Source organism: Tachysurus fulvidraco, chromosome 6, assembly GCF_022655615.1.
Source record: "Tachysurus fulvidraco isolate hzauxx_2018 chromosome 6, HZAU_PFXX_2.0, whole genome shotgun sequence".
Classification (NCBI taxonomy): Eukaryota; Metazoa; Chordata; class Actinopteri; order Siluriformes; family Bagridae; genus Tachysurus; species Tachysurus fulvidraco.
This window is the reverse complement of record NC_062523.1, coordinates 28,439,858-28,462,992: the sequence shown is the minus strand read 5'-3', so window position 1 is coordinate 28,462,992 and position 23,135 is coordinate 28,439,858. Positions and strand designations below refer to the sequence as shown.

Here is a 23,135-nt window from a genome sequence, read left to right as displayed (position 1 = left end):
GAGCGATATGACTGTCGATATGACTGACCATTCTGTGGAACCTTTCACAAGATCCAACTGAGCCAGATCGATCAAAACCTGCAGAAAGAGGACAGATGACAGTTTTATCGATTAACGACCAATGCTAAAAGAAGAACGTTATAAAGTTCTTAATGTGTGCGTCTCCTGTACCATCCCGATCTCTTTTCGCTCTCTGGTATGGAACATACGATTGTTTTTCACCGAAACGTCCAACATCCTAGACTTGGCTTCTTCAAGTGTCACCGAAAAATCGAACCTGAGCACATATATACGTTTAGTTTACAAGACTAACAGTGCTACAAATCCTGTGTAGGTCATTTAAACAAACTCTCACTTCTCATCGAAGACAGGATCCACAGTTTTCCTCTTCACCTTTGAACGCATTCGGTTTTTCCATTTTTGGTCGGGAAGCAGGTAAATGCGCACGTAGGTGTCCGAGCCGTAGGTGTTACAGGGGAACAGGTTCCTAGCAAACAGTGTTATGGGTTTGGTTAAAAAAATATATATAAAATAATAATAATAATAATAATAATAATAATAATATTAATAATAATAATATAAAAGACGATCTTTTAGAAATGAACTCCAATCACATTGACCAGACACATTGACCAGACTAGCTCAGTCGAACGAACGTACTACAGTAAAATAACGAAAAAACAATGATTCTTTATACTGGATGAATGCAGAGCTGAGGTTTATTGTAGGCAGCACTGATTACAATGCGTGGATTTGCTCAGACTTCAGGAAACACTCTGTTATGAACTGTCTCCCTGACCTTGACTAGAACTTTAACTTTAGAAGAGTTATAATGAATGTTGCAGTGCATAATCTCTTTCTCTGATAAGATTTGCCAAACTAAGGATGTTATTGTTCGTTCACAATCTACACAAAACCTATTCATGCTTAACAGACATGCATCTAAACAATCCATTATTCTTGTCTTGTGCCATTAAGTGCCTTAAGCCATTAAAGCAATAACAGAAACGGTGCAAAAAACTAATCATGATATCACCCCGTCTTTATCAATGAAACAAATATTCATATAGACTTAAAGAAAAATCCTATACAGGACACAGCATTCTCATTACTGCAATATATAACCTCGTTTTTATTGTAAAATTAAACCTAAACTCGGCAGGTTCATATGTACGAGCTGTAACTGATTAAGTTTTGGTTCTTGAAAAATTTTCATGAACATTTTTGTGTGTTTATAAACTCACTTGCAGTTAATGACCGTCACAGTGAGCTTGTTCCTCAGCGTGGCATAACGAATAGTTAGCTGGATCTGGCCAAAGCTGCCCTGGTGATTCAGGATGGCGCTGTAATTCATTACAATGATACTTGTGTTAAGATTTTAGCAGCCTTCTCAAACAATGTGTAAAGCAATGTTCAGCAATTCAGGAGAATATCTTCCCACAAAGTAGTAAACACTGATAATATTACCTGAAAGTTAATTCTCTAGTTAGCATAAAAGATACCTGGCTCTCTAACTCAGTGTTAGTGACATGGCTTTTTTTTTTGCCAGAAGCATTAATATTGTACTGTTTGTAGAGTTGAATTATAATTGCAAAATTGTACCATTTTGAGAGAAAAATGATGTAGACCCAGTTAGCACATTGCTATGAAGTTATGAAAACTAGTAATTAGCATACAGCTGTGAGATTATAAAACTAGCAGTTAGCATACAACTATGAGCTTACTTTTGTGATATGTAATACATTGTATGCATACACCGGAAGTGATATGTTCTATTGCCATGTGTATGTTCTTAAGAAAACCACATGTCGTCTGGTAATACCTCATGATGGCAGCGGTAAATTGGACTGTCACATCGACTAAAGTAAGTTTTCGTGACCAACGAAGTGAATACTGATGAATCCGTGAAGATGATATATGCAAATAATGACTGTTGCAAAAGCGGACGGAATATTTTTATTCTCTAACGTGCTCAAGTAGGCCTGCGGGATCTGAAAGACGACACGTAGCATGATAAGGCTAATCGGTCAGAAGAAGAAAGTGTAACACGGAATATAAGCCACTAAACTTGAGTCATTAAAGTGTTAAAATGGCATCAGATCTGACCTGCGTGAAGCAATGGCTTTATATAAACAAAAGATGAATCTGTTTTTGGAAGATGAGGAAATAACGGATGCAGAGAAACAAGCAAGGAAAATATGCAGAGGCATAGGCGATGAAGGATTAAAATGGCTAAATGGGCCCAGAGATGCAGACAAGAGAAGGCCTGATACTTTATGGAATTACTTTGATGGACAACTAAGGCTGAATGTTAACTTCAGAATCCATAGGATTCATTTTAATGCAGTACAGACAAAAACCAAATAAAAGCATTGATGATTTTGTGACTAGGGCTAGAACCTTAGCACTGAAATGCCAATTAACAGATGGCAAGCTTAATGAACAGTTAGTCAAACTTATCATTGCCACCACACCTTTAGATGCATTAAGAAATAATCTGTACAATAAGTCTAAAGGTTATACTATTGCTGAAATACTAGCAGAGGGAAGCAAGCACGAAGCCTTAGCAGCAGGAAATGAACAGATACAGCAGCGTAGCCTATCACACACTGAAAAATGCTGTAGGAAGAGGACAAACATGTCAAAACTGTGATACAAATCACAAGCCAAGGCAATGTCCCGCATAGAGTGATACATGCTCAATGTGTGGCAACAGAGGACATTGGGCAAGATGCTGTAAAAAGAGTAGACGACCAGTCAGTTCAGAAGAAGCAAGTTAATTCAATACAGATACCAAGACTATTCCAACCAGAGAAAAATCCACAAACACAAATTTGTGCCCAGCATTAATAGTGTAAAAAGCTCTAAAGATATCCAATGTAAAACTGACATCATACACTGGTGATGAGATTCCCTACATTTGAACCATCAACATCCCATATCAGTACAAAGAGTCCAGATGGATAGATGCAAAGATTTATGTTGTTGACGTACCTGGACCAGCTGAAGTCGGATTAACCACAAGGTGGGTAACTGTAGGTGACTGTAAGGGTTAATGCAATGGTTCCCAGAGAAAACAAAGGACATGTGTGACAGCAAACCGAAGCAAACACACAGCGATGCATAAAAAGCATCAGTGACCTAAAGGAGAAACATCCAGACCAATTTGACAAAATTGGCAGTTTCAGAGGGACAGCAAAGCTATTCCTGAAGGACGGTGCAAGTCTATTGATTGACCAGCCACATAAATGCAGTATCCACATCAAGGACAAACTACAAAATGAGTTAAACAATCTTGTCAATCAAGAACTCCTCCAAAAAGCACAAGAGCACACAGACAGGTGTTTTAGTCTTGCCTTCAGCACAAAGAAGGGTGGATCACTTCGGATTTGTCTAGATCCGCAAAAAATTAAATACAAGTCTCAAGAGGAGTCCTCATAAGATCCCAACCGTGGAAGAACTAAACCCAAAATTTGCAAATCAGATGCGAAAGCTGGATACAAATCCTGACAACGTTTCGTACTACCTTTGACAGATACTGCTGGAAACATCTACAATTTGGTCTATTCACAAGATCTGTTTCAAGCCAACATGGATCGAATTCTTGAGGGTCCCCATGGTGTAATCAGCATAGTAGATGACATTGCAGTATGTGGTGCTGACGAAGAAGAACACTACAGGAACGTGGAAAGAGGAAAAGAGATGCAGAAACAGGAGGGGTATTTAACAGTGACAAATACACTATCAAGCAGCAAAGCATATCTTTCTCTGGCAACCTGTACACAGATGAAGGAATCAGACCAGGTCCAGCCAAAGTGTATGACATCCAAAAAATGTCAGAACCACAAAGTAAGGATGATCTCCATTGTTTCAATGGCATGCTGAATTACTTGTCACCCTACATACCAAAGTTTGCAGACAAAGCACAGCCTGAGAGGACTATTAAAAAGTGAATCTCGGTGGATTTGGGACACTGATTATCAGAAATGATTTGATGACTTAAGGCAGACAAGTACTTATTCCAGAGTCAATGATCAACGACATTCTCTCACAACTTAAATGCAGCCCACCAAGGTATTGAAAAAACACAAAGGTTGGCCCGGGAAAGTGTTTACTGGACAAAAATAAATGCTGACATTGAGAAAATGTGCAGATCTTGCAGCACCTTTGCAAAACATCAATATGCACAACCAAAAGAACCTCTCATTCCACACAAAACGCCCACAAAGCCGTGGTAATACCTGGCATCTGATCCATTTGAGTATAATGGACATCAGTACCAAGAAATCAGTAGTTGATGAAGTGCCCACACCGGAAAGCATTTATACAGTTGAACAAAAGTTGCAAAATGACATGTCTTTATTCGGATGTCCGGATGAGATACTGTAATGACAGAAAATGGACCACAATACATGGGACAACCCTTCAGAAAATTCATAGCAGATTGGGGCATAAAACACACCAGAATTTCACCACACTATCCAAAGAGCAATAGATTTGTTGAAAGACTTGTTGATCAAATACATAAAAAAAAAATTTACAGTGCAAAGGAGATGTACAGATGGCCCTGCTGCATGTACAAGCTACGGCTATTTACAGTGAGTTGCCATCCCCGGCAGAGTTACTCTTCGGCAGACCCATCACCACACTCCTACCCAAGTCACACAGAACCAGGAAAACTATGGACTGAATGCCTATTCCTTTACACATAATCACACAGTTGTTATTGTTTATAAAGGCTATAATATATGTTTGATGATACAGAAGAACTAAGTTTGTGATAAAAATGTTTGGGGATGTTGTGATACGTAATACGTTGTATGCGTACACCGGAAGTGATATATGTCCTATTGCCATGTGTATCTGAAGGAGTAAAGATGTTCTTAGGAAAACCACATGTTGTCTGGTAATACTTCACTTATAGTTAGTTGCTAATATATAGAAAGAAGCTTATTAAAAGCTATGAGCTTATTAAAACTACTAGTATATGGCTATGAGCTTATGAAAACTATTAGCTAGCATATCGCAATGAGCTTATTAAAACTAGTAGTTAGCATACGGCTATGAGCTAATGAAAACTAGTAGTTATAGCAATAAGCTTATTAATACTAGTAGCTATCATATAACAATGAGTTTAATAAAACAAGTGGCTAGCATATAGCAATGAGCTTATTAAAACTAGTAGCTAGCATATAGCAATGAGCTTATTAAAACAAGTAGTTAACATATAGCAATGAGCTTATTAAAACTACTAGTTAGCATACGGTTATGAGTTCATGAAAACTAGTAGTTAATATATAGCAATGGATGATATGGACATTTTTTCGATCACAACACAATTTGTGCCAAACACAAAGAGTTTGAATGATGCACTTCTGTCAAAGTTGAATATTTCATATAAAAATAGCATTTCACATTAGCGAAAAAAGGTCCAAGTTAATAATAACGTGCACATTTTTAAACTTACATAACATTACTATGCAACTAGAATATTGGAGTTATTAACATCTTATAGTATAAATAAATTGTAGTTATTAACACACACACACACACACACACACACACACACACACACACACACACACACACACACACACACACACACACACACACACACACACACACACACACATACACACATATGACAAGCTCCTATTAGGATATACCTGAAATATAGACTGTCAAAGCTTTGGCAATATGCTGATACCTTTAACACCTTTAGTGCCATCTGGGGGCTGTGGTTTGCACTTCTTTATTATCTCTATACATAAAGGAAACTCAAAGGATATTCATTACAGAGTGTAGATTTTAGCTTTTAGTATTGTTTTGCTTTTAAATAAATAATAATCCCCCCCCCCCCCCACAAATTATATAAGTCACATATTTTCGGTGTTGTGTTTATCTTTTTTTTTTTTTTTGCAAAAGTTTTAAAAGATATGTTTTGAAAAGAAAAAAATATATAAAATATATAAATATTTTTAAAATATAAAAAAAATTCTAAAAACAAATCACAATAATAATAATGTAAAATAAACTATGAATATAAATACGATTAAGAAGCGTCTGGGATTTGAAGAGAAAACTTTAGCTACTAATTTGCAAACAATATGAATTTGATCAGAATTTTTTAAATTTGTATTTTTGGGATGTATTTTTAAAGGAAAATGTTAATCATGTAAAGAGAGCAATAGTAATATATAGGCTCTAAAGCTATTCAAATATTCTGTAAAAAAAAAGTACATTTTAACATAAATCTATTTTAAAAAATTCGGTTTTATATTTCTGTTCTGTCACTAAACTCAAAAAATCCGAACAACATTATGCTGTGCATTGCACTTACTCTGGGTATGGGACACCTTCGAGCAGGTCCAAGCGTGAAGAAGCAAGAGAGTTTTCTGAAAGGAGGCTGTGGGAGTCATAGCGCCTCATTTGATTGGCGCCTGAGAGACGGTTATCTGAGACCATGAGAGAACCTCTCCGGGCCTTATACTCGGGCTGGGGCCCACTGGACAAGCTGCCAGGCGCCTGCATCTGAGACAGTGAGGAGGCCTGATTTATCTCCTCAGGCTTTAAAGAGTTAAGCTCGGTGAGGGATTGCCGGGGATCTTTGGCCTTATTTCCTGTTTGAGGTTTAGCAGCTGGAGGGTTTGTAACTATTGGCTTGGGCTTCTCCAGTTTCAGGATCTGGAATGATAAAGAGATTGCATTAAGAATTTGAAACACTGGAGGAACCGTTAAATAATGATTATTCAAATGTACAAACACTAATTTAACTAAAGAGGAACCAAGCACAAGAGGTACTTCATGCTAAAAATGTAAATGGTTTATCACACATATAACAAACACTGAAGCATGGACCCATGTAGGTCTCAGATTTGAAGCTCACCCTGAGGATGGCTTTCATCTTGAGCTGGCTGTTGGAGCCGGAACGTTCCAGCTGGAAAGGCTGGTCCAGGGTCATTTCTGAGGCTTTGAGCAGACGGCTGAAAGGCAGCGTGAGTATGCCCAGTGTGTTTTTCTTCTCTGCCAAGAAAACCTGAAAACACCAGGCAAGTAAAAATAATGGTCAAATTCACTACTTACTGGAGATAAACATGACCCTCTGTTATAGTCATACTAATTCTAATAATAATAATAATAATAATAATAATAATAATAATAATAGCACTTGTGACCAGGCATTAAGGTCAGGTCTTATTCCTGTTCTAGGGTTAGGTCAGGCATTAAGGTCAAGCATTCAGCTCAGGTCTTATTCCTGTTCTAGCTGTTTCAAATGATCAATGAACTCTGACAATTTATTAATTAATTTGTTCATCTTAACGATGGACTCTGGGGGCTTTCGCACTAACAGCTTAGTCCATTTGGATTTCTTCAGAGTTTTCTGGTTCCCTCCAATCTCACAGAACACAACTGCATGTTTTTTGTGAGATTGGAGGAAACCAGAGAACTTGCTAGTAACCTCTTCTAATGTGTTCTTCTCTGACAACACACCTTTCTATTTGCTCGGTTTATTCCAATCAGGACTAACTTAACAACTAACATGAGTCATAAAGCCTCACTTCCTAAATATTTTCACTAATCCTCCTTGTCGCCTTATTACGCATTTGCATTCATCCATCGTCTCCAGATAACACTTTTGCAAAGAAAGCTCATCTATAAGCTATCTCTCACCTGCACTGTTTATTTTTTTTAATATGAAGAATATGAAAGTTGTTGAAAGAGCGTGTTTTTTGCAGTTTTTAATTCTAACCTACCTGAACGTTAAGCACCTGGCTTTCCACATTGTGCACAAAGAATGTGAAGTACTGCTCAAAAACAGGATCCCTGGACGCGTACACAATCTTAAAAAAAAGGAGAGACACACACAAAGGTTAGAAACAGCAAACGTATAACGAGAACAAAAATTTGAGGTTAATAGAAAACCTCTTCGTTTTACACCTTGTTTCTGTGTGCTAATGTATTCCAGCAGAGTGCGCTAAAAGTCTACGTTTGTCAGTAGGAGTAATGCAAACGAAATGCAAATGGTACCTTGCTTTTCTGGCTTTGTTGGTCTACGGACAACTTCACATAAGAGTTCGGGTTTTGTTGCCTCCTCGTGAGCTGCAATACACAAGAAAACGCTTAATTCCATAAACCCACAAGGCTTCCTTTTGCACAAATCAGGGAGTTATTTAACGTTTAAGGCTGAGGTGGAGAAGGAAAATGGATGGAAATGAAAAATTAGTAATAGAATAGAAACTAATGTAATTTCAGCCATCAGCTGGAGCTTTGCAATAGTGTTTGAATGATTCATAAAGTACAGAATGACAACAGTTGTGTGAGCGAAACCAAGCAGTATGTTGATGATCATGTGTTTCTGAATGAAACCGGTTCAGCAGGTCTCAGGAGTGACAAAACAAAACCTGCTTCTGAAGAAAGCACCCTGTCCGCCACGTCCTTACGCAACTCCGGAATGCTCTTTAATCTCCTTTTTAGCTCACGCAGCTGCATTATTGACTAACACACCAAAATGTTGCATGTTTGACTCATGCAAATAATATCTGCATACAAATCACTAAACCCAAACTACGAAAAAAAAAATTCTATTGAAATGCAAGAAAGATAACCCAAGCTTCTATGTGATATTTTTTAAAGAATTAAATAAAGACAAAACCATCCCTTTAAGAGCATTTATTAAACAGGGAATTTTTGTTCCTGTCTACTGATTTGCATAACAGGTCACATGTTCCAAACTCCGCAAAGCGTTGTTGGCTGTAACGTCTTCCTCTATAGTGTTAACAAAACCTCTAGGCAACAGGATACACCAGATTGCACTTGTTAAGAAAATGGAACGCTGAGCGCAGGAGAACAGGACGGACAGCTAATTCCAGGTTGTTTCATTTAGCCCTTAACAAAATAAATAAATAAAAAATCCTCAGTTAAGGAAGCTTGTTCAGGTAGAAAGAGTCTGTGAAACAAACCTGGCTGTTCGAAATATTACAAAGTGTGTATCAATCGAACAAAATTCAAACACACAACTATTGCAAACGGTAAATGCAAACTTGGAAGCATGAAAGCAAACATACTTCCGTAATGCCTTCGACTGGCTGAACGATGATGTGGCGTGACAGAAGAATGACACGGAAATGTGTCCAAGTATGTTTGAAAATGTAAATACATCCTTAACCGATGTCAACTTACCCTCGCGTCTTTGGGTTGTTTCCCGTGTTTCTCCAACTGGTTTAATTCATTATGGTCTTTCTAAATATACAGAGACGACAAAGAAACATTAGAAAGAATTTCATAGAATGTCGTAAAAATACTACTAAAAAATATCTGTGTTTAGTATTTTGTAATAATATTGTGTATGGAAATCATTGTATAGCATTCATCGGAGATTCGGATCTCCTTCACAGTACGAATGAAAGATACCACAGACACAGCTGCCGGTTGTATCTTGGTAGTTTACTCACAGGAAGGTTAGAGGCACTGTCCAAATATACGGCGAGCATGGCACAAGCCAAGCCATCCGTAGCCTAAAGAAAATCAAAAACCGTCTTAAGTAACGTTTCTTAGTTCAATCATTTCTTTCAGAACGGTCATCCAGTCGGTGTAGAAGTTGCATACAAAATGAGATGTATAGTTTTTCATTATTTTGGTTTTGTTCCAATGCTAAGATAATAGTGACGAAGGACAATATGGCAGCTGAACAGCTAAAGCTCCAGAGTGCAAACTTTGGGGTTGCTGTGGCTTTGTTGCATATTTGCAATCGTGAATATAAGATTTCTAGACTTTGTGTGCACAAAGAATTAAACATGACTCAATGCTTTAATTATTAATGAATAATATTATGAGGGGAAAAGGGAATTAAATGACTATTTTAGAGTGTATAATTAATAGTATAATAGTCAGAGTGCAGGTTACCTCTTTCAGTAGCTCCGTATCAGTCTGCAGCGAGAGCCATTGCATTTTCATGTGCACCGATCCTTTTTCAATCTCCTCCAATTTGAACCACTGTAAAATCAAAGGGATCGACAAGATCACAACGAAATCATTTTATCTGAATAAACACGTTTCACCATAAACACGTTCTGATTTATGTGACTACATGTACGCTAGAACCCACATGCTGGGAATTAGCGTTAGACTTAGCGTTAGATCATGTGGGTTTACGGATTAAGCTTTAAAATTAACTGTTAAGTCTCACTCCAAAGTACTTAACACGCTTGTATTATGTTTATTTAATATTAGTTTATTAAAAAAAAAAAAAAAGAAAGATCAAACTGCTAACATCGGTCGAATTTTGTGGCTCATATTCCAAAAAAATGATCTCAATGTCAAGATTGCAAAAATATTACAGATTCATCTCACTATTGACATCAGTAGAATATTCCAGATTCGTTTCCAGAAATGATCTGATACAATGAGAAGAATATTACTGAATGGAATCTGACTATTCCTAAATGATTGAGTTGTTTACATCATTGGAATATTAAAGATTAAAGAACCTTCCAGATTCTATACTTAAATGATCGAGTTGTTTACACCAATAACAATTCGGATTTTATTCCCAAATGGGGAATTATATCACGCAATGACACGTACCTTATCAATTATTCTTTCATTCCTCACTTCACCAAAATCCAACTTAAACCTGGGTCAAATAAACAGTGTATTTAATGTTATTCAGGTGAACCCTGTGTCTGTTAAACAGGCTTCAGATTGATTTGTGCATCACAGATTGACTCCAAAAACATAAACTGGCACCTGCCCATGAAGTCATCCTTGTCCGTGTCCTCATCATAGAGCTCCACTTCAAGCTCTTGGCCTGGAGCCTCATGAATCACAAACTGTACTCCAAAGAAATAAATACAGATTTGTCAGAAACACAATAAAATAAAATAAAAAAAATTAGCATGGCCTTGCATGATAAACACCCTGATCCTCATAGTCCCTTAATGCAACACAATAGTTGTTCAATTCACTTTTAGCAGGCTTAACAAGAAAGCTCATTTGCATGCTTAGAGCATTTACGCTATATCATTGTACCAAAAAAACTTCTTTAATAAAGAGCAATTTGCAAGATAAAAACAATTATGCAAAATGCTGATTGAACATCGGTGTGAATGCAAATTTTGTAGTTGTTATACATACAAAGCAAAATATTAACTGTTACCTCATACACCTCATTCCATCTGGGGTTCAAGGTCTCTTTAATGGTCTTGGTTTTAAAGCGCTGGTTGCCGACTGTAAGGACTACATAAGGATCAGACGTGCCCTTTGCTAGTCCCATCATTACTTTGTCCATGGCCTTCAAATCTTTACCCTCCAGCACATGGACTCGTACCACTCCCTAGAGATTGTCAAAAAAAATCTTCACTGGAAAGAGAACCTGGACATGCCACCCATGTTTGTCATACTGTGCATCAACAATTCCACTGATAATCAGTTGCAGTTTAACAGACACAATGATCGCACTCACTCGAGGAAGGGGAAATCTCATTTCATCCACCTTGACTTGGTCTATTAATGGGAAACATAGACGATTCGGTAGGACCATCATAGAAGAAATGATGTCCATGATGGTTGACTCGGAAAATTGTCTGCAAAGAAATGCGTTATTTTATTTTATTTTATTTTGAAATTTCACCTCAGTCGTGGTATTGCCGACCTGAGACTCGAACCCACAACCTTATGGTTAGGAGTCAAACTCTCTACTTCCCCCATGCTCATTCACAGGCAATTTAGCATCACCAATCCACCTACTAATATAGGTTTTGAGAGGTTGAAGGAAACCAGAGATCCTATAGGAAAACAGACACAAGGAGATGCACTAACCTAAGTACCCTAAAGCTATGAGGTGGCAATGCTACCTGCCCCACAAGCTTGTTGCCCATTACTGATTTAATAAAACATTAAATCAAACCGTGCATACTTTAGAGCTGGACTGTCCAGGAGATTGGTCATGCCAGTCCAATTCAAGTGCAGGGTCTGGAAATTTAAAATGAATGATACCCGTCACTAATTTTTGCAGTAATGATTGATGATTTATGTAAATTAAGTAAAATGGTACTCACAGGTCGACGGATGAAAAACATTGTGACCCCACCCACAAGTGGGGACTGACCAATCAGTGGGCTAAGAATCACTCTGAGCATTCCCTGAAGCTGAAAAACAAATAATCACTGCTTCAGTTCCTGGTAAATGCACTGGTCAAACTTTATCACTGCATACTGTATCTGTGCAGAGATGTCCAAATAGCTCAAGAACCATTCATTCATTCATTCATTCATTCATTTTCTAATGCTTATCCATCGCAGGGCGCACACACACACTCTCATTCACTCACACACTCACACACTACGGACAATTTTCCAGAGATGCCAATCAACCTACCATGCATGTCTTTGGACCACTGGAGGAAACCGGAGTACCTGGACGAAACCCCCGAGGCACGGGGAGAACATGCAAACTCCACACACACAAGGCGGAGGAGGGAATCGAACCCCCAACCCTGGAGGTGTGAGGCGAACGTGCTAACCACTAAGCCACCGTGCCCCCCACTCAAGAACCAAATTAAATAAATTTAATAATTGCCTGAAAAGTTCCTGCTAAAATTGAAAAAAATGAATATCTGAAATATCAGTCATGATTAACTACTAAAATCTTCCTAATTTTACTCTGCTACTGATGCATTCAATACACCAGGGAAAATAAATATTCAAAAACTGAAATGTTAAAAGTATGCAAGGGCAATTAAAAGAGAATTATATCCAACCTGAAGTTCCTTAACTCCTGCTGAGATGCGTGGCTTTACATCTGCGTCGATGTCAATATCCCCCACGTAACTAAGACAAAAATATTCAGGAAATATTTCATCAGCATTCTATTTAGCATGTATTGATGAATCTGTGAGAGAAGCTGCACCAGATCCATCAACACAAATTGACCTTGGGGTTGTAGACATTAGTATAAATTAGTTAGGAAATGTTTAAAGTTGAAAAGTTGAATCTGTTCTGATCTTATTGAAGGAAAGAACAGATATTAAATAATATATTGGACTGAAAAACGAAAATGATTCTTTTGTCTAGTGCAGGGGTCGGCAACCCGCGGCTCCGGAGCCGCAAGTGGCCCTTTCATCCCTCTGCTGCGGCTCCCTGTAGATTTGGAAAATAAATATTTAATTTAAATTTATTTTATTTTAGTTAGTTAGTTTAAAAAAAAAATTTAATTCTGAATGCTAAGATTATGGTTAAAATAAAATTAAAATAAAAGTTAAAATAAAATATGGTTAAATTATTACGGTTAAAATAAACCGTGCTTAATTTGTTTGTCGCTCAAAATATGCGTCATAACCGCCGACTTGCGAAATCCGACACAGAAGCAGACGCGTTTTTGGTTCGCTGCAGCCGGCAAGTTAAAATTTTGATGTCATGAATACGAAGAGGACTCAATTAGACATTATTTTATTGATTATTTTATTTGAAAGTAACCTTCAACCCAGCATCTTTTTTTGTTAAGGTTAGTTCAAACTGTTCAAAATATTTTTGTTTGCCTGCAGAAATAAAATGTCGTTTACTCTGTAGCAGTTCATTGATTTCATAAATGCAACACACTACAGTTTTTTCTATACCTTCCATAAAGGTAAAAAACCATATATGATATACAGTGTTATCTTTATTTTAGATGTCAAAAGGGTTTTGTGGCTCCCTGTGTTTTTTGTTCTGTGGGAAACAGGTCCAAATGGCTCTTTGAGTGTTTAAGGTTGCTGACCCCTGGTCTAGTGCATGCATTCACACTGATCACAAAACTTACGTAATATTGACACAAAACTTACGTAATATTGAAGTCTAGGATGACTTCCCTCGTGTCTGCTTCTTGTGTGTACACTCGTACCCCTGTAATTGTTGGAGCCTGAAACACCATCAATCAGATGAATGGATTAGAATAGAGTAGACGCCTTTATATTTGTGACATATACATTACAGCACAGTAAAATTATTTCTTTTATACTGCTTGGCAGTGCTGGGGCTTGAACACTAATCTTCCAATCAACAACCCAGAGCCTTAACCGCTTGAGCCACCACTGCCCAATTAGACTACCAACTTTACAATCTTAAAAAAATCTAGGAAAAGAAGCAGGCCTCTAAAAACATCTACTCCTGTATTAGAATCAACATTCTGTGGGATGTGATAGCTCAGTGGTTAAGGTGTTGGGCTACTGATCAGAAGGTCATGGGTTCGAACCCCAGGTCCACCAAGCTGCCACTGCTGGGACTCTGAGCAAGGCCCTTAAGTCACTCTGGATAAGGGTGTTTGCTAAATGCCATAAATGTAAATGTAAACATGAACCTCTAGGCCTAGTCAACTCTGATTCATGCTTTTACTGATAGAACAGTTCTCACCTTCTGGCCAAAATGAACCTTGGTGAAGGTGAAGGTCTTGAGATGTGGGCTGGATTGTCTAATCGAATTCTGGATGCTCTCTTTCAGGAGCTTATCCATGAAGACACCAAAGAATGGCCAAGCTTGAAGTAGAATCTGAGAAAATTCAGAAGACATCATGGAAGCACAGTCATTCCTAAAGAAGCTCACAACTTCACATGATTTCCATGAGTTCTCGTTTGTGACTTTGCACCCAACAATCGTTTGTAGCTACTGACATTTTTCTAGGTAATGCTGCTCATGAAAATATACTTGACCTTGACATTTCACAATAAGCAATAAGCTTTATTGCTACAAAACTCAAGGACAAATTTCTTGAATCTAGTTCATCCTATAATAAGGCACAATAAAAATCAAACAAACACACTTTGACAATGATACAATAAAATACTGCTGTAGTCATTCAGTTTATCCGAGTGTCTTCTTGAAGGGAATCTTGCGAGACACACTGGCTGTCAAGAGAATTTTATGAAGCATGGAAAGACCTCCATTACCTTGTCCTTACTGACTTCACATTTGTTAAAGAATAACACATCATATATTATATATATGATGTGTTATATATAATATCTAATATATTATATAAACCTAGTAATACCAGTCAGTCGACTATAAACAAAATGTTCTGGATGTTAAGTGTTAGTGTATATAATGTACACGTATAATCATCATTCATTCTTACCTTGTTGATCCAGCCAGCCTTTTCAACTTCACTAAATTGAATCTGTTGAGTGGAAAAACAAAAGGATATGGAGATGAGTTTTTCTACATATGTATGTGACAAATCCAACTGAAATCTCAGTGGCTCTTTTGTGAAGTATTTGGCTGACATTGCACATTTGTGGAACATATTTGTTCCCTGTGAGGGAAGCATCACTGGAAACCAATACAAAGTTAAACCAGCGTTATATTTCTGCACACTCCACCACCACCACCACCACCATTTAAAACACCGGTATGTATTGGAAAAAAAATTATATAACTCATCCATTCAGTCTAGTTCGAGAGGCTTGTAGAATTTACGCTAATTCGACAGGTTTTAGCATACAGTGCCCCGATACATTAATGATAACATAACGTAACCTATATGACACGATACACTTTTAATCTCCTGTCACATAACACTGTATGGTAGAATCAACAGGAAAATGTAGTCTGAAGTTTACATTTTACTATATACAGTATCTGGTCCATATTTGCCTTGCAAACTTCAGCAGAATTGCAATTCTATTTAATTTCTATACTGGACAATTCTCTACAATTAGCCCTCTACATAAGTGACATCAGAGGGTTGAAGTTACGTAGGCGAACTGATCTCCGACTGAGTCCTAGTACCTTTAAGAGGGTAAATATTCAAATTTTTTGCTTTGAAATCATCTGAGGCGTGAATGACGGCAGGAACCAAACGTGCGGTCAGTGCATCACAGAAACTATAATGTCCATAATGTATTCTGAAGTAAAAACTGCAAACTCCTCCCCAACCTATCAAATTCCACCTTTTCCCTGGTGACAACATTCAATAGTGCAATTATACTCAATACAATACAATAAACCACCTGTAGAACAATAGCCAAGCAACTAAGTATTCAATAGGTTTTGTCAGAAGAATTAAAGAAATATGGCACGAAATGTCTTCTTTTCTCAAACTACTTTAGTACTTCGGTGTAACGATAATACACTATGCTAGTTGTATTCTATTTACTGTAGATACAGTATGCACATAAAAAACTGCAGCGCATTAGACTATATACAGTATGGATATATCTTATAAAACTATATTATGGATATGACCTGATATGACTAGTTACACGCCGTAAACTAGTTCTGGATGCATCAAATAGAACCTATATAGGAATACAGAAAGAAGGAAATGGTAATGTTGATATTTAATGTGTTTGGAAAAAACTAGTGTAGTCTTTGTTCACCAGGCATTCGGGAGTACATACTAAACAGTCACACTGAGCAGTGAGATTTCCTCAGTATTATCCCAATGATGAATTAAATTGATGAAAAAAGAAGTTAAAAATGTCATTTTAGCCATCATAGAAAAGTTCAACTTTAGCCACATTAATGGAGAACCATTATCGCTTAGGTGTGGCCTCTCAAAAATAGTTGCTATTCATGGAAAATTACCGGAGAGTGTTGCTCAAGTGTTTTCATAATGACACACTATGGCACAACAGCACAAGAGCAGTGGGCTTCTGTGTTCTTGTCAATGTCAATAATCCTCTTTCTGGTTTGTATTAAAACAATTTATGTTCCAGCGGTACCCTTGTGATAGTTGGCACACTGCTGAAGGTTTCCAAGATCAACCAACGTGCCTAAAATACACAGTAAATGCATCTATTGCAGTTTTCTGAACAGAATATCACTGCAGTGAACATTTTTCACACATTTGGGTGAATATTCACACACACATACACACACACACACACACACACACACACACACACACCTGTGCTGTGGAATTGGCATCAAAAAATACCAAAATGCAGAGGTGGAGCTTAGAATTGAAACCTGCTTTGCCTGTGAGGTTCCCAGGCAACGCAACACAGACCACACCTCTGTAAACACACAATAGTGGATTGACAATCTGCCCTGAATCCAAAACCACACCACAGTAAAAAAAAAAAAAAAAAAAAAAAAAAGACTGTATGGAAAAAAAAATATTACACACCTTATTTCGTCTTACACGCTGTACACTATACACATAAATCCTATTTCCAGCCAACAGAATACACTACTAATGTTTCCAGAAATGTATATGACTGATAAGACTATGAAATAGCGTGTGATCAAAAATGGCTTGATTTATACACGATATCGACAAAAGTCTTCTGAATTATCTTCTACTTTACAATCTACCTTCTGAAGAGCTCAGTGAATTCAAAAGGTGATACTGTGATAAGATGCCAGCTTTGCAATAAGTCATTTCATGAAATCTCATGACTCCTAGATATGCTAAGGTCAGCTGTTAGTAGTATTATTGTAAAATGGAAACCTTTAGGAACAGCAGCAACTCAGCCATAAAGTGGAAGAACATGTAAAGTCACAAAGCAGGGTCACCGAGTGCTGAGATAGATAATGCATATAAGGCGCCAACGTGCTGCTGATTAATATTAGCTCCATAGAATCGGTTTTCATGGTTAAGCAGCTGTATGCAAGTACAATGCCAAGGGTCGGACGGACTGGTGTGAAGAACACTGCCACTGGACTCTGGAGCATTTGAAACATGTTCTGTGGAGTGACTAATCAAACTTCTGACAGTCTGATGGGTGAGTCTGGGTTTGGCAGATAGCAAAAGAACATTACGTGCCTGGCTGCATTGTGCCAACTGTAAAATTGGGTGGAGGAGGGATAATGGTTTGGGCTTGGGCTAGGCCTCTTACTTTCAGTGAAGGAAAATATTAATGCTTCAACACGCCAAAAGATTTTAGTCAATCCTATGCTTCCAACATTGTGGGAACAATTTGGGGAATTCCATTTGCGATTCCATCATAACTGTTCTCCAGTGCATGAAGAAAGGTCCTCAAAGATCTGGTTGGATGAGTTTGGTGTTGAACTTGACTGGCCTGCATAGAGCCCTGACCTCAACCCATTCAAACACCTTTGGGATGAACAGGAATGTAGATTGTGATCCAGGCCTTCTTGTCAGTGCCTGACTGAATGAAGGTGCAAAAATTTCTTCAGAAACACTCCAAAGTCTGCGGATAATGTTATAGCTGCAAAGGAGGGGGGACCAACGCCATTTTAATGTCTTTGTCTGTAAACGTCAGGTGTTCCAATACTTTTGGCCATATAAAGTGTGTGATCCAACTTAACCGATGCTACAAATGTGAGAAGTGAGAACCACTCACACTATAAGACTGACCTTATGCTTTCAAGAGCTCCCAGATTGAACATAGACAAATCAACACTGCATCCATCATTGAAACCCAGAGTATTTAATATTTTCTATTTTCAAACAGAGCAAGCCATGGGACCATCTTGGATCATAGAGGTTAACGTTCATAGAATCAGGAAACCTTGAGCAGTATGAATCAAACCTGGCCTGGTTATTCAGTTTGGTTCATATATTATAAAAAAAAATGTGCAGGAACACATTGAGCTGTATAATTTCACTGTGGTTCAATGAATATTTGTACCATTGATTAAAAATAGAGCTGGGAAATGGAAAACAATCTTTTATATGTGTATAAAAATCAGAGAAATCAACTGTATGGAGAGAAAGTACATTGAAACGAAATTCAACTAGATTTGTAAAGTTCGTCGTGACAAACTTTGATGTTAGCTTTGACAAAGTATTCGAGAGGCTGGTGCTTTTTGAAGGCGAATGGACATAAGGGTTAGTGTTACTTTAAGAGGCAAGTGGACAAAAAGCTAGGGTGCCAAAACATTTAGAGTTAATTGGAGACGAGCATATGATGTCATCTGAATACTCTTGAGGAAGTTCCCCACATTGGGCTGAGTGTTTTGATATGTCACATTTCCATGTTGGAAAAAGTTTTTTGATTTTGTATATATTGTGGGCGGGGCTGCGGAACGACCGAAAGGCCAGTCAGTACACCAATTTAAAACTTTGTTCAGAGTATCACCCTAAAGGAGCTGTCCGAGTTTGGTGTAGATAGTTTGAAAGCTTGCCGAGTTATAAACCTCCAAAATTTCTAATGGGAGTCTCTGGGAAAAAAGGCAATTTGAGACCCGGTACCGGAAGTACCGAAACTCGGATCGCTTAGAAAAGTAATAGCAACAAACTTCAGACTACAACATATCCGAATTTGGTGTATGTGGCTTGAAAGCTCTAGGAGGAGTAGCAATGTATAAAAAGTTGGCTAACTCCAGTAGCATAAAAGAATGTTGGCTTCTACACTACAAAGCCAACATAATAAGAAGCTACCTGATATCCAAAAAATATGCAACAGGGATAATAGGGTTGAATTGATTTGTAGATCGCATCATGCTAATGTTTGCTAATAAGTGAAAATAAGTTTTCAGAGACAGTTGCAGCCTACTGTTGGTGAGGAAGCCTTGGACCGGTTGTTCTAGTCAAATCCACATGTTACTGCTGTGTTTACACCTGCCTTAATAAAGTGCACCATAAAGTTGTTCTAGTCAAACCCACAGGTTAGTGCTGTGTTCACGCCTGCCTTAATAAAGTGCACCATAAAGTTGTTCTAGTCAAACCCACAGGTTAGTGCTGTGTTCACGCCTGCCTTAATAAAGTGCACCATAAAGTTGTTCTAGTCAAACCCACAGGTTAGTGCTGTGTTCACGCCTGCCTTAATAAAGTGTACCATAAAGTTGTTCTAGTCAAACCCACAGGTTAGTGCTGTGTTCACGCCTGCCTTAATAAAGTGTACCATAAAGTTGTTCTAGTCAAACCCACAGGTTAGTGCTGTGTTCACACCTCATCAATTAAAAGATAGTTATCTCTCCTGCACAGGATCAATTTTTTTTATTACGATAATATCAGAAAAGCAAAGAATGATAATATTGTGGTGATAAGCAAACGAGGATAAATTCCACAGCTTTCAAACCACTTGTTTTTCACCAAGTGTGTAGCTACGTAAGAGGAGGCCAGATACCAAAACAGTAAGATGTTATTTTAGTATTATTAGGAGAATTTACTTATGTTTCTTAGGCAACAGCAAGCAAATGTGCCAAATAAATGTGCTTGTGCTTAAAAAAAAAAAAGTGTTATATTCAGGATTTTTGCACCACACTAGATTGCCACCCCAAATAAAGTGACTGGGTTTAACCTGGCCACCATATACAGTATATAGTACCCCATAATATGACCTCTCCACGCCCCCCTTTTGTTTTACCCACCCAGGTGGGCGAGTTGAGCGCCTTAGTCATCTCTTTCTTTATCACGTGACATTCGTTGTCCACAAAGTCGATAGCGGTGTCCATGCGCTGGACCTTGCGCCTTCGGTTCTTGTCCCACAGCTCCCACAGCAGCACCGTGAGCAGTAGCCAGCTGGCGCTCAGCCCGAGCGCACCGCACACGAACACCGGGTAGAGCAGCAGCGCGCACCGCCCCACGAACACCAGGAACTCCATGAGCGCTTTGTTCACCTGGCCGCTGTTCAGCTCCTTCTCCATCTCTTCCCCAGCTCCTTCCGACGACATTTCCACACGTTCCTACGATTTATAACTCCAGCAGGAAAAGCATCATTGGAAAATACCTGGATGTAGAGGGCTGCGACGCACCAACGCGCAGTTCAGCAGCAATCACCTTTACGCGGTGTCCAATTTAGAGCTCAATTCCTGGACCTTGTAATAAATATATGAATAAAAGAATAAATAATTAAATGAATGAATATTCCAAGCTTTCCTGCCTCGAGTCTGATCTCACTGCTTCATGACTTCCGTGTTGCAGTCATCCAGTTTGGCTGAGATTTTTTTTTTCTTCACCTGATACTAATAGGTTCCTCCCCACTGGGTTATTTATGGAACGTGCAGGTACCAGTTACAGAGTTTCAGCCTGAACAGATCTACAGGCAAATTATCAACAAATCACAAAAGCACCAAACCTATGTCCTGTCACAAATGTGATCTATACATGTTGCCCAGAGAATATATCAGAACATAATAAATAACTGTATAGACTTTTATTAAGTACAACAAAATAAATAAATACTTAATAATACTTAAATAAATAAAATACTTAAATAAATAAAATAAAATACTTAAAATAAAGTGCTGTTGATTGTGGTTTTATGGACATGCCAATGATCCAGGTAGGAAATTTGCTCTGAAAACTGTTTTTTTAAGGCCATGTTGGATTTATGCATACTCTATTAGCATCACACCTGAGCTACCTGATGATGAAGACTTTTTTCAAGTTACTGTATTGAACCGTTCCAAAAGGCCTGATGTGTGGAAAATGTGGCCACTGCTGCCATCTTGTGGTTCCTTAAAATCATTTCAAAACCGTGTTATTGTATTTGCTATAATAATTGCTCAAAATCTCTCTCTCTCTCTCTCTCTCTCTCTCTCTCTCTCTCTCTCTCTCTCTCTCTCTCTCTCTGTCTGTCTGTCTGTCTGTCTCTCTCTCTCTCTCTCTTTCTGTCTCTGTGTCCCCCCTCTCTCTCTCTGTCTCTGTGTCCCCTCTCTCTGTCTGTCTGTCTGTCTGTCTGTCTCTCTCTCTCTCTCTCTCTCTCTCTCTCTCTGTGTGTCTCCTCTCTCTCTGTCTCTCTCTCTCTCTCTCTCTCTCTCTCTCTCTCTCTCTCTCTGTCTGTCTGTCTGTCTGTCTGTCTGTCTCTCTCTCTCTGTCTCTGTGTCCCCTCTGTCTGTCTGTCTGTCTGTCTGTCTGTCTGTCTGTCTGTCTGTCTGTCTGTCTGTCTGTCTGTCTGTCTGTCTGTCTGTCTGTCTGTCTGTCTGTCTGTCTGTCTGTCTGTCTGTCTCGCTCTGTCTGTCTGTCGGGGATGTGGTAGCTCAGTGGTTAAGGTGTTGGGCTACTGATCGGAAGGTCATGGGTTCGAACCCCAGGTCCACCAAGCTGCCACTGCTGGGACCCTGAGCAAGGCCCTTAACCCTCAGTTGCTCAGTTGTAAGTCACTCTGGATAAGGGTGTCTGCTAAATGCCGTAAATGTAAATGTCTGTCTGTCTGTCTGTCTGTCTCTCTCTCTCTCTGTCTCTGTGTCCTCTGTCTGTCTGTCTGTCTGTCTCTCTCTCTCTCCCCTTACCTCTAGATGAACAACACAGATACACACATATTGCTTTTATCTTTTCTAAATGCAATATATAATTATTCTCCAATAACTTAATTCTTTAACACCTTAGGTCGTTATATTCCGGTATATTTTTTATGTGAAAGTGGATACTTTGGAACTGATTTATATATGACCTTGTTTAAGGTTATATTGTGTGCAGAGTGTGTATGTTGGCTGCACGTGTTGTCCCGTGCGAATCTGTGTTATTGTTTACAGAAAGCGCGTGCTCTAAGGATCAGTGGTTTCCTTGGTTACAACATCCTCCAATCAGAACTCGTTCCGCGATTTTTTTTCTTCAGTTTAGTGTGATCATGTGATTCGGTTACTAATCTAAATCATGTAATATTTATTACTTAATCCAACATTTTTAAACATTCTAAGACAAGCATTAAAATAATATCCTCTGACATGAAGGTTAAAATGTTTGTGCTGTTGTGGCAAATAATTCAATTCAATTTATTTGTATAGCGCTTTTAACAATTACCCATTTTCTCAAAGCAGCTTTACAGATGTATGGAAAGAGAAGATTGAGAAAAGGAAATACACATATAATAATAATGAGAAGAAGAAAAAATAAGAATAAAAATAAATAAGTAAATATATAATACTTGTGTTCACTAAATCTGCATCATTTCTATGAAAAGATAAAATACAACGTACACCCGCTAGCATACTATGGTTAAATTATGAATCATTATAATTATTAACCTGTGATCACACTGTTTGTTGTGTACCGAACAATGAGTCGTTTTATATGGCTCGGCTCACCAATAAGAGTCGACTCTTTCACCTTTCAAACAGATCATTGCAATATTTTGTTCGAAGAAAAAAACATTTCCACTTACCCTGATAAACAAATAATCCCTAATAATACACGTGTCTACATACAGTAAATTTTCACCAAGTAGTAGGAGTAGAAACAAATTAAAAAATACTAACTAACTTTCGGCTCATGTATGCGAGTCATCTATCAGCGTTCACCTACAGCTGACT

General features: G+C 38.2%; 1 protein-coding gene across 2 annotated transcripts in view; it reads right to left on the bottom strand.

The window, feature by feature from the left end:
• The window catches only part of esyt3 (extended synaptotagmin-like protein 3), a 24,078-nt gene extending 943 nt beyond the window's left edge, over positions 1–23,135 (bottom strand). The window contains exons 1-23 of one of the 2 annotated variants that reach the window (XM_027152531.2): positions 22,988–23,135; positions 20,253–20,699; positions 15,106–15,147; positions 14,385–14,519; positions 13,817–13,893; positions 12,758–12,827; positions 12,057–12,146; positions 11,915–11,970; positions 11,462–11,582; positions 11,156–11,332; positions 10,747–10,829; positions 10,585–10,633; positions 9,904–9,993; positions 9,453–9,515; positions 9,181–9,240; positions 8,029–8,100; positions 7,755–7,841; positions 6,887–7,036; positions 6,341–6,684; positions 1,245–1,343; positions 356–487; positions 172–277; positions 29–78 (exon numbers count right to left, since the gene is read on the bottom strand). In XM_027152531.2, coding sequence (XP_027008332.1) covers positions 29–78; positions 172–277; positions 356–487; positions 1,245–1,343; positions 6,341–6,684; positions 6,887–7,036; positions 7,755–7,841; positions 8,029–8,100; positions 9,181–9,240; positions 9,453–9,515; positions 9,904–9,993; positions 10,585–10,633; positions 10,747–10,829; positions 11,156–11,332; positions 11,462–11,582; positions 11,915–11,970; positions 12,057–12,146; positions 12,758–12,827; positions 13,817–13,893; positions 14,385–14,519; positions 15,106–15,147; positions 20,253–20,555 — 2,456 coding nt within the window. In that variant the 5' untranslated portion in view covers positions 20,556–20,699; positions 22,988–23,135. Of the gene's footprint in view, positions 1–28; positions 79–171; positions 278–355; positions 488–1,244; positions 1,344–6,340; positions 6,685–6,886; positions 7,037–7,754; positions 7,842–8,028; positions 8,101–9,180; positions 9,241–9,452; positions 9,516–9,903; positions 9,994–10,584; positions 10,634–10,746; positions 10,830–11,155; positions 11,333–11,461; positions 11,583–11,914; positions 11,971–12,056; positions 12,147–12,757; positions 12,828–13,816; positions 13,894–14,384; positions 14,520–15,105; positions 15,148–20,252; positions 20,836–22,987 lie in introns of those variants that run through there. The other variant, XM_027152530.2, reaches the window with a different exon arrangement.